A 12,594-nucleotide genomic window follows, 5' to 3' on the forward strand; every position below is an offset into this window, starting at 1 on the left:
GGAGGGAAGCACGCCTGTGAGCACATCAGCTTTCAACCCAGGGGCGGAGGTGCTCTAGCTCCTTTCCCAGCACTCCCGAGGACGGGGCTGGGCCGCACCTTCTTGGCTGGGTGGATCCCCTGGATGCTCTTGATGCCTGGCGGGCCGGCCGCGTGCATGTGGGCCCCCAATGCAGGGTGCTGGGGCTGCTGGAGGGCCCCCTTGGTCAGTGTCACCTTGCGGGCGGGCTGCTGCCTCACCTCTGGGGGCTGAGGGATCCGCTGAGGCTGGCCCTCTGGGTGAAAAAAGCCGTCGCTCTCTCCTCCCTGCTGAAACAGACAAGGCAGCGCGCTGGTCAGTGTCTGCACAAGCAAGCCTCCCTCCCCAGCACCAGGGTCCACCTCGATCACTGCTCAACCAAGGGCGGGCCCACCCACCGGCCATCTCATGAGGGCCACTACGGAAAGGACATGCTCACCTGACAGGCGTTAAGGTTAAAGAGCCTTTATCAAATTTAAATCTAAGACCTTTAATTACTGGATCCATTCAAGAGATCTGTAATTATTAAAGTAGGTCCTCTTTAGTTCAATGAAATACTGCTTAACTTTAAAAATAGTTCACGCTTGACATGCCTTTTCCATTGTTAGGAGCATCCTTTTGAAAATCTGATAGTATGCATCAGCAGTTGCTTTGAACTTTTAACTCCCTTTCAAACCTCATGAAAGTGGGTCATCTTCCCGACAGCCCCTGGGCACATCCTAGCATGTCCTCCCTACAGATACAACCCTCAACAGTGGGGCTCCCCGCAGCACCCACAGGCTGACAGCACCCAGTCACCCCTCCCTTCTTGAGTCACAAGTCCCCACATGCACGCTGGCCTCCGGCCTCAGTCCTGTTTGGGACAAAAACAGACGAGCTGGGAATCCACAAAATGGTGTGAAGAAACTCTAGAAATCAGTTACTGGAGGCCTAGACAAGCCCCCCAGGGCAGACAGGGAACGCGGGGGACAGCAGGGAGAAGAGCTGAGTGGAGCGGGGACCGCAGGGCCGAGGCCAGGCACTGGGCGGCGCTGCCTCCTGAGCACCGGCCGGCCCCTGAGCGCGGGGGCACCACAGCCGCCAGCCAGGAGACCGGGCTCGGAGGTGGAAAGAGGACAGACACCGAGCAGAAGGCATTCTGAATGAAAATAAAAATACAACACATCAGAATCGAGGGGCTGCAACTAAAGCAGTGACATCAGGAAGGAAAATAGATCTAAAATCAAGAACCTGACCTGTTATCACAAGAAACTAGGAAACAAATAGGAAACCAAATCCAAAACTGAAGAGAAGGAAATAAGATCACAGAGAAAAGCAAGGGCATGGTAAACAGAGAAACAACAGGGAAAAGTCAATCACTGACTTTCCTGAGACCAGTAAAGCTTCACTAAACTAAGGAAAAGAGAAGAAGGACACAAATTACCGAAATCAGAAATAAAAGTGGCACTGCTGAGTCGCTTCAGTCGTGTCCGACTCTGTGCGACCCCACAGACGGCAGCCCACCAGGCTTTCCGTCCCTGGCATTCTCCAGGCAAGAGCACTGGAGTGGGTTGCCATTGCCTTCTCCAATGCACGAAAAGTGGCATTACCGAAATGTAAAAGAATATTTTGAACAACTTTATACCAACAGAATCAGGGAACTTAGACGAAATGGACAAATTCCATAAAAGATGTGCTGTGTGCTCCGTCACTCAGTCGCGTCCAACTCTTTGAGACCCCATGAACTGCAGTCCGCCAGGCTCCTCTGTCCATGGGATTTTCCAGGCAAGATGCAACATACCAAAACTGATTCAAGAAGAAAGAGAAAATCTGGAAATCTAAGAAGACACCGAATCGATCATTAAAAATCTTCCACAAAGAAAAACCCGGGCCCAAATGGATTCTCTGGTGAATTCTATCAAATATTTAAGACAGAGAGACTACCAGTTCTACAGAGTCTTGTTCAGAAGGCAGAAGGGGAGGAACAACTTTCCGACTCATATTTGAAGACTGTTTTTCTGGGATACAAAAATCAAAGCCAAAAAAGAAACAAAAGCCACAGAAGACTATCCCTCATAAATAAATAAATATGTGTGTGTGTGTATATATATATATATATATATATATGAAAAAAATTCTCATTAAAATGTCAGCAAGCTAAATTCAGAGGATCATACACCATACCCATGTAAGATTTATCCCAGGAATGCAAGGTTGGTTTAACATTCAAAAATCAATTTACAGACCACATTAGTGGAGGAAAAGACCACATGACCATCTGCACTGATACAAGAAAGGCATTCATAATGAAAATTCTTGATGAACTAGGAACAGAAGGGTCTTTTGTCAACCTGATAAAGGACATCTGCCAAAGCCGAGAGCTCACGTCACACTTGGCCTGAGACAAGCCAAGGGTTTCAACCTACACGTCGGTCACCTGGGCAGCTTTCAGATGTTACTGTTCCTGGGCTTTAGTCGAGAGCCACTCAGTCACACTGTCCTGAGTGGGAGCCCAGACGCGAGCGTATCTTAAGGCTCTTCCAGTGACGTCCAGCCAGGGCTGAGGACAGCTGAAGCGGAGGGTACCCCTACATTCTGTCATCAGGAACTGCCTAAAATGTGATCCTGCGGCGAGTTACTCCAGCCTGATGGAGAAGCACCCCCAAAGGAAAATGGAAGCCCTACGGAAAGGCAGGCCAGGCCGTTCTGTGGGACCACAATTCACATAAAGTTAATGAGAAGTTTGGAAAAGCTATGTGAACTCTCTCCAGTTCTGTATATGCTTGAAATTTTTCTATAGTAAAAAGCTGAACATTTTTAGGATATACACACATATTCCTAATTGTTAAGAGCCAGTAATCTATTATTTATTAATCTACCTAAAATCACATTGAAATTATGTTAGTATATGGTTCATAAATTCACTCTGCAAGGGTTAAGTTTTGCTGTTCTTTAAAACATCTTTTTTTTTTTTCCTACAGGGGCAGACACATCACACTAGACCCCAGGTCCCACCAGAGGCTGTGTCTTACACGCAGGAAGCACTGGGTCACTAAATTCTCCACACAGCTCAGCTCCCGAACAGTCTATTGACTGATTCTCCTCCAACGTCTGCCTTTCTCACAAATGTGGATAAATGAACCAGCTGTGTATGGTTACCTCTATGGGAAAGTCCTCCATTTATGGACTCACTGGAAGCTCCCAAGAGGAGGGTAAAGTCTGAGGACAACTAAAGCATATGCCATTTTTAAGTGTCTAGAGAAACCAGTGATTTGCACTTTGGTGAATCTGTTTTTATTCACCAAGCCAAAATTTCTGGTGCATGCAGATGGCACTGAGATATTTACTGAATAAAACAATAAACAGTAGACCAGGCATCTAAAAACTAAGTCGTCTGAAAGTGCTATGAAGAAAGCCTGTGCTATCAGGATCCTGGGGCAGTGCCCCTGTCAGTGCGATGATGCGGGCCTCAGCAAACATTTCACCACGCTGCAGGAATCAGCAGTTAGCTACTACAAGTGCCCTAAAAGGAATGATGTCTATATATACGACGGACAATGAGCAGTACTGTCATAAAATTTTTCTTTAGCAACCCAAAACTAAAAACGTAGACAATCCAGACAGTCACTTTTATTTAAAACGAAGAGCTTGTACCAAAAGTAGGGTGTGCCTGTTTTAAGGTGTACACTATATGTATTTGGATGATACATATACTATACTGTGGTGATCTGATGATTTTTAAACTAGGAATTGAGAACATAAACATTTAGTCAATAAACACTGGCAAGTAATAAAAATTCTCTTTACTGCCATTTTGAGTAAGAGACTGATAATTCACACCTGACAATGTTAGGTCACGTAAAAACCCTGAAAACCCAAGTTCTAAACTTTTATTGTCCTTTCAAGAAAGAGTTTAAAGTAGGCTTGTTTTCCATCTACAGCTCAGAAACACAGGTAACAAGTGTCACAAGCGCCTCTCTGTCTAGGACTCTCTGAGACCACCTGAGACGACACAGGAGCCGTGTCTGGGCCGCACCATGCTCCTTCCTCCACACGGGCCTCCTCGCCCGGCCTGCATCTCCCCAGCGCAGTGAGCACCCCGACTCCGCCCTCGTGGGGAGCCACAGCAGCACCTCCAATCCTCGGGCTGCCCAGGCCGTGGAGCTGCACTGTTTTTCTTCAATGCTCACGAGAAGGGGAGCCCACAGGGACACCGGTCACCACGCAGCCTCAGGACCGAAGAGGAATGGAAGACGATCGGCACAGAGCAGGCAGACGACGAGCACTTAACGAGTCAGCGAGGAGCAAGATACAGTGATGTTTCAGGCAGGGGTTATGACAAAAGCCCAACTTTTAGGAAAAACAGCTATCATCTGCTCACACGAGTGGGGGGAGGCCTGAGCAAGCTCTAGAGTTACTCACATTCACAACAGGACAGTGCTTTACACCCCCTGTAGCTACAGATGACGGAAGAAACTTCAAAACAGCAATGCCCACGGCCCCCTAGGCTCTTAGTCACCAGAGTCTTGGGATCATTCCCCATGCTCTGCCCAGGGAGGATGCACAGAGCTGCTTTCTGAATGTCTCCCAGTTGACAAGAAGTACACTTGGGTCTGTTTCCCTCGATCTCCTTCAAAGTAAACACTACTGTTCTCACTGGTCACACACTGAGTGCTACCGGGACTTCCTGTCCTGGTGGGTCCAAAGCATGGACTTCAGACGACCTCGTAGGCAGGAGCTTATTCTTAACATCCAACATAACGATTTTTAGCAGGGCTGGAAACAAAGGGACTGACCATCACTCAGTCACATCATTTTAAGGAAATGAAGGCTTACTGTAATACGCTGCTTTGACTTTTTTCTAAAAATCATGCTGAGGACTCAAGCCTTAAATATAAGTAACAAGTTTTTTTATTTTGTAAGAAAGACAGTGCTGCTTTTCTTCCAATTGAGAGAACAATTATTTTCTTTCAAAACAGCACTACGAAAAGCTAGTTCTCAGGGGAATTTCTAAATCCCAGAGTCACTCCCGTTAACACTAGCAAACAGTCAACCTGCGAATTTCTAGGCTGCGGCCAGAAACATGTTTTCACACCTATTCTCACACAGAGACACAGAAGAAAAACGGTGACTGTTTAGAACCAACCCAAACGGAACCCACCCATTGACTTACAAGTCTTCTACAACTCACACATAATAGTTAACAGCACTGAAAAGACATCCCAAAATTGTTAGTGTTCAGTTATGTAAATTTAAAGATACTGTCAATTCAAACGAGGACTTTTAGAAACATACTGTCTTAATGTAAGGAAATTACTAGTCGTCTGTGCATGGCAGATTCCAGCCACTCAAAGAAAGGAAATTCACCTTGCAAGTAAATTTCTCTAGGGCAGCACGGTTCCGCTTTAAATTCCTTACACACTAGTGTGTTTAGACATGACCTTAAACTTCTTTTACTTCCTCCAGAACAGATGAAGAGAAAAGAAGTGGCCCGTCTTAGACCAAACTGGAAATATTTTGCTGGCTTTTTTCCACAAATGATTTATCTTTTAATGAATACTGTAAAAAGTGCCTTTTGAGAGTAGTTTTTCTTAAATATAAGAGGCACTTCCTGAATTAAGTAAGCTTAAGGAATACTTTTTATCAGCTTCATCGTTACCCAAAAATGAGGTTTGCAGCCACCAACATTAGCAGGACAAATTTACTTATAACAAATGGCTTAAATGTACAGATAAAAATGCCGACTGATACTGTCAGGGCGTCCTGAAGTTTGACAGATCAAATCTTATTTTCATTCTTAAATCCCATGAAGAAGTGATATCACTGACTTGCATTCACTGGTGAGCAAATTGATTAATCCCTCTCTATAGAAATCTCAACTCTTGATTACACCTATCAGACGTTAAGCAGCATTATTCGAGAGTGACAACACTTGACAAATTCCCCAACCATTTTTCTCAGCTTTTGTGGCCCTGCTAGCTTGTATTAACCCTGATGAAAAATTAATTTTCCTTATCTTCTTCTAAACCCTAAAATCCAAATCCGCCAAACTGGCAACTCTTTCTGTAAAGGTATTATGAAAACCTCTAAAAGATTAATTGCATGTCTTCAGGTGACATTAAATTAATTTCTGTACTCATGACAGACACGTGATACTCCGTGCTGAGAGGACAGATAACATTGTCGGGACACATGGCAGGACAGTGGCTGGGGTCCCAGGGCAGCCTCTTATGAATTCTCCTGCCGATAAGGCCTGCTTCACTGTCAGCGCAGCGCTGCTCATCTGCAGCCCACAGACCTCACGAGCGGCTCCTATTAGCTGCAACAATACTGGGTCTAGCCTGTGCTCTTTAGAGAGCTCACTCGGAATCTGGACAATAAATGATCTGCATGCTACGCAAAGTTTCTCAACACCAATGCATTTAAGGCTCTATTTTGTCTTTGAGACTGCTGTTTAAAGGAGAAGTGAATAGAAATAACGTTGTTCTCCAGGCTCCTGGGTCAATCCCCTACTTAAACTGCTACAGTATGATTCAAGGTGAGAACAATTCGCACGTGCAGTGTTCACCTAGTCTCTACAATAAATTATCCTTATATATGGCAAGCATGCAAAACGTGTAACCAGCAACTTAAACCTAAAACGCTTCCTAATCAGTAATAGGTATACATCGGCTGAACTGAAACAAAATCCGCTGAGACTAAAGGCACAGCCCCAGGGCTTGGCTTCCTGGAGAAAGGAAAAGGACCCACCGGCAGGCACACCGACCTCTCTGCAAGGCTCTACCACTGCTCAGTGACGCAAGTGCTCTCACTCTCAACATTCTACTTTCTGAGACTAGGCAGGTTTGGGGAAATCGTTTAAAAGCAAAATTGACTGGCCTTTGGAGAAACAAAGCAAGGTGCCGGGCCGACGAGGCGTCTCCAGTTTCCCAGGACGGGCAGTGGAGAAGGACCTCCTTCAGAGCACGAGGCGACATCCCTGTGCAGAAGACCCGTCTCCCGCTCTTGCCAGCTGCTAGGTGTGAGGACAGGGAAGGCACCCAGGTCACTGGAGGAAGCAGATTTCTTTCTGCTGAAGAAGGTGGGTGAGCAAATCCTGATTTCTAATTACAGATGAACTCTTTCTGATTTAACCACTCATCTCACTCGGAAACAGCATATGCATAAAAACACCCATAAATGAACGTGCAGACATTCTGATTCATTAAGACTGACTTCTGTCCTCCAATGAACTACAGTCCACTTTGCCCAAATGAAGAGGTCACGTGTTTAAGAATGATTAAAAGGTCATGTCTCTAGAAGTTATCAGTTCTTCCCACTAAAGTATTTTAAAGTTCTTAAAAATAAGTATTACCATACAGCGGCTTCTCCTCCAAGAAAAGTCTAGAATACACATCTTACCGAACAAGTGACTGTTCAAGACACATGACCCATTCTTCCTCGGGCCTGTGTTTCTGCTTTCCCACCATCTGAACTCACCAGCACCTCTAACAGGGAAATGATCAGGAGACAGAAGAGACCACTCTGCCTACCGGAGAGGGATGGACAGCAGGGAAAGGGGAACTGCAGTCAGCAAGCCGGGAGTCGGGCCATTCCCGCGGCCCCGTCTGCCCAGGCAGGGCATCTCCTGGCTCTCTTCCCTGTGTCAGCACGGTTTCCCCAACTCGGCCTCCCAGAAGGGCTTCCTCCCAGAAGGGCTTCCCTGTCACAGGCCCGCTGCAGGCCTGTCCTTGACTGTCTCGTTTCTGACTCACTTCCACCAGACCTGCTTTACCCTGGTCCTCTAGAATGTTCTCGGCTCCCAGGTGCTGTGCAAAACCATGGCATCAAGTCGGCTTCTGCCAGAAACCAGTGAGGTGGTCAGCTGAGCCCTCCTCCTGGTCGGGCAGCTGGCTGCGTGATGCAGTGACACCCGTAAGCTCAGCCTTGCCCTGCCTTGGCCTGGGGCTCCCTGAGAACGTGTCAGCACCGCCAACTCACCAAACAGATGCGTGACACGATCCCATCTTGTAAACGGAGTAGAGGAATGTGGGAGCAGACTGTAAATTTCAGCATGAAAAGGCAGCCAGAAGAACTAACAGGGATTCATGGTACTTCTGGCGTTACTTTTGCTTACTAGAGAGGGCTTCCTTGGTGGCTCCACCTGTCAAGCAGACTGCATTTGATCCCTGGGTGGGAAGATCCCCTGGAGGAGGAAATGGCAAGCTACTCTGGCATTCTTGCCTGAGAATCCCATGGACAGAGGAAGGAGCCTGCTACAGTCCATGGGTCACAGAGAGCCGGGACTCCACTGAGCGCGCCCACACGCTCGCACGCACGCGCGCGCACACACACACACACACACACACAGAGAGCAACCTTACTTACTAGTGTCATCAACAGCTGCTTCTTAAATGAACCAAGGAGGAAACCCAGCCTCAGTTAGGAGCACTGACTGGGACACAGCTCTGAGAGAGGGCAGAGGCTGCACCGGGAGCCCAGGCATGTGCATGTGGGCGGGGCCGAGAGAGAGACGGCACTGCGGGAGCAGCGGCTGGACCACGGGACCACAGGGACGACGGGGCAGCGAGCGGGGCCGCTTCCACCTCTGCCGGTGACTCCTCCTCAGACCAGAGTCCCCAAGCGTGGACCAATGCTGCTCTCTCTAGTAAATCCAGCAGATGTTTTACTAATCTTGCAATGCCTCTTAAATTGAGATTGTATTTTATCAAAAAATGCCTCTACTCCACAAAAGAGGACCAGGATTGTACACATTTTACCTCCTCTACCACCTCTAAAGAAAACCTGACAATAACTTTCGAGGAAGAAGAAATCTACAAATGCAGGGCAACCCCCTGAAGCAAGAGCCCCACACAAGCTGGGACCGTAGGCATGGAGCTCTGAGTCTCCCGCCCGGATGGCGGGCTCCCCTGCTCAGGCGCTCGGTGCCCCTCTCCTCCTGAGTGGTCGGCACAACTAAGGGCTCCTCCCTTAATCTGCTGGCAAATTCTTAACATTTCATTACCTCAATCAGAATAAAGCAGCTGAATTCCACTTTCACTTTCTTAAAGAACAGCCATGTCTTGATTCTTTGCGACCCCATGGACTGTAGCCCACCGGGCTCCTCTGTCCGTGGGATTTTCCAGGCAAGAAGATGCAGCGGGTCGCCATTTCTTCCTCCAGTATAGCACAGTGGAAGAACGCATTCTTCCTGCCCTTAACTAAAGGAACGGTAGTAATACTGAGCATCCCTGAGTAACACAGGTAAGTAGCTCAGCACCGGTGCCACCGAGACCCCGGGTCACAGAAGGAACGCAGGTACTGAGCTGGCACCCTGGGCTGGGCACGGGCACTCGCCTCCCAGTGACACCGAGACCCCGGGTCACAGAAGGAACGCAGGCACTGACCAGCACCCTGGGCTGGGCACAGGCACTCGCCTCCCGGTGACACCGAGACCCCGGGTCACAGAAGGAACGCAGATACTGAGCTGGCACCCTGGGCTGGGCACAGGCACTCGCCTCCCCATGACACTGAGACCCCGGGTCACACTGGTGCTCACGCAGGCCAGGTGGCCCGATACACACACCTCGCAGGTTCCCTGTTTCCCCTAAACTGAAAGACAGAGCTGCAGGCCCAATTAAACTCCTGAATTTCTCCTGGCACATGCTCTTCTTTCTTTTTTCTGGTGTTTAATCACAAATCATGGCCGGGGAAGACTACAGTAAGTTACACTGATCAGTTTGTATTTTTACGTATGCTCAGTTAGAACCTGAGGAGCTTTTCTGGACTATGCGCTGGTCATGAACAGTTGTGACGCTCGGAGGAGGGGCATGCCACGGGGCTTACAGGATCAGCTCCCCGCCCAGGGACTGAAGCCGGTCCCTGGGCAGCAAGGGTGCAGTCCTCGCCACTGGTCCACCAGGGGACGTCAGCAGCTATGATTTAACAAGATTGCTCTCTTTTGCTTTCTGAGAATTAAATACTTAAAAGTAGCTTTCTGAGAAGTGAGCAAATGGAGAATATTCCTATGTTTTAAGTAATAAAAATAGAACCATTCCATCAAATGAAATTCTTTAAGGTGATTACAATATTCGGGGAGGCACACTAAATTTTACAAGCAATAGTTGATGATACTCTTTAAAAGCAGTGTTAATGTGTTCCTTTTTAAGTCTCACCTAATAAATCCAGACAATAAAATACAAGTGGGGGAAAACGAAAATTCACAGAGAGATTTCGTGTGCCTCATAACAAAAGGTCTCTCTAAATTTCAAGTTCCCGTCATGATTTCAACCCAAAGTTTTAAATAAAAATCTGACCCACTCTGATTTATACAGAAACGTTCTAAGACACATTTATAGCACAGAGCACGTCCCAGCGCCCTCCACCGGGCACCGTCACCCACTTCAATTCACCGTACCAGGCTAGTGGCCAGGTGATCACCCAAACGTACCAGGCCACTCCACACTCACCACTCAGGGTACTCTGTTGTACCTCCAAACACTTCCCAAAATTCTCAGGGCTGGTCGCCACCAACCAGGGTTGGCAAGCGACATGAAACATGATCCCTCCCTTACTCTAGAAAGCCCCCTGAAGATGTTCTGAATCAACCCTGATTACCATATACTCACTGGAAACAGTAGACTATTCTCCCTAACTTAGAACTAAGGAACACATGGGGAAGAGGAGCAGCAAAACAACTATTATAAATAACAGTAGAAAGCACAAGACTCAGAGGCCTCACTCTACCAGTTAGTGGCTGAGTGGCCCTGGGCAACTAATACAACCTCTCCGACACGCAATTTACTTAACTGTAAAAGGGAAATAATAGAGCTAACCTGTAAGGCTGCTGTGAATACATGCTAAGCAGCGACTGTACTTGGTAAGCAGTATGCTTGATAATACTTGATAAGCAGTAGCCACCACTTTTTATACGGCATAAAATCATGAAATGTGTTTCTAGACAGGGCCTTAGGAGCATTCTGAAAAGAAAATGGACATTTATAAAGTACCTTCTCTGTGTTGGAAAGGTCCCAAAGAAATACATAAGAGACCAGCATCCAGCCACGGGCCTCTCTCATCCACAGCCCTGTCATTCTCACCTCGCCCCGCCCTCAGGTACACACGTGTGCACTCTGCCCTGGTGACAAGGGCCTCAATCCCCACGCTCCACACACATAACCTCAGGACGGCCAACAACACACACAATGCCCAAGACCACCCTCGAAGAACGTGAGGGCCGGCTCTGTGAGCTTTCAACCCAGACCACAACCCTGCTCACCTGACTGCGAGAGCCAACATCAAAAAAGACTCTCTGTTACATCCTTCCTGAAAACGCTTCCCATGTCCATAATGCGTTAACTAACAAAGAGGAACAATACAAAAAGACTAGAGAGTCTCCCTGGGTGATCAGTATGAATTAAAATCACTTTAAAGACAATATGATTAATGAAAGGGCAGACTGAAAATCCTAGTCTTAAGACTCAGGCTCTTTCACCTTTTAAAAAACCCAATTTAATAAAACCCAAAGAAAAATTATTTAATTAGAGATAATAAAATATGGAAAATGACAAAAAGAGAAGTTCTCGTTGATTCACCATTGCCTCACAGGTAAAAGCTCACCTAGAGAAACCTAATTTAAGTTGTAATATATTTTCAATTTGTATATCAGAATAAGACTGCCAAGAAAATTCTGTCTTCTTTAAAAATTCTGTAGATGCATATTTTGACTCTGATCACCACCAACGCATAATTTCTAAACAGCTTTACGTACCATGATAATTCAGTGTCCTGTACAGAGACCAATGAATGCAAAGAATAATTTAATTAATACATTAGATGCCAGTTTAGGTTAAAAAAAAAAGTGAAGGAAATAAAACTCTCTGAAGAGTAAATTTCTGTAGGAAATCTTATAAACAAAACATACACTCTGGTACTAACAGAAGGTGAAGAAGGCCTGGAATCATAGCAAAATACAAGAACATGGACTGGCTGACAATGAGATGCTTTTATTAAACGAGTAATTATAAACCTGAAATGCATAAATAACATTCTCCACAGATGCAGCACACAAGTCAATCCTCCCAGAGAGGAAGCCCCTGCCAGACCCTCACCGGGGTGGCCAGTTCAGCTCCAGGTGCGTGACACAGCACAGTCCTGGGCATTAACACCTCAGTCCCTGCGAAGGGACAAAGACCAGCAGGGGCAGGAGGGAGAGGGAAAATGAGAGGCTCTTAGTTTAGCACTTAAACAGTCTCCTTTCTGCACAACGGGTATGTTCTCTTACACACAGTTCCTACCCACGAAAACACACACACACACACACACACACACAACAACAACAACCACCACCCAGGACATGAGGGAAACACTATTCTACTCCAGAGATACAAACAAGAGACCACTATCCTCTGAAAAGGCGGAAGTTGCCAATATGGAGGCATTACTGGAATAGAAGCACAAGCTGGAATCAAGATTGCCGGGAGAAATATCAATAACCTCAGATATGCAGATGACACCACCCATATGAAAGAAGTGAAGAGGAACTAAAAAGCCTCTTGATGAAAGTGAAAGTGGAGAGTGAAAAAGTTGGCTTAAAGCTCAACATTCAGAAAACGAGGA

General features: G+C 46.8%; 1 protein-coding gene across 1 annotated transcript in view; it reads right to left on the reverse strand.

Annotated features, from left to right (window-relative positions):
- Nucleotides 1-12,594, reverse strand: part of RBM33 (RNA binding motif protein 33) — a 103,280-nt gene that overhangs the window by 10,704 nt on the left and 79,982 nt on the right. The window contains exon 18 of the mRNA XM_010829358.1: nucleotides 99-305. Coding sequence (XP_010827660.1) covers nucleotides 99-305 — 207 coding nt within the window. The remainder of the gene's footprint in view (nucleotides 1-98; nucleotides 306-12,594) is intronic.

Source organism: Bison bison, unplaced genomic scaffold, assembly GCF_000754665.1.
Source record: "Bison bison bison isolate TAMUID 2011002044 unplaced genomic scaffold, Bison_UMD1.0 scf7180017864503, whole genome shotgun sequence".
NCBI classification, from domain to species: Eukaryota; Metazoa; Chordata; class Mammalia; order Artiodactyla; family Bovidae; genus Bison; species Bison bison.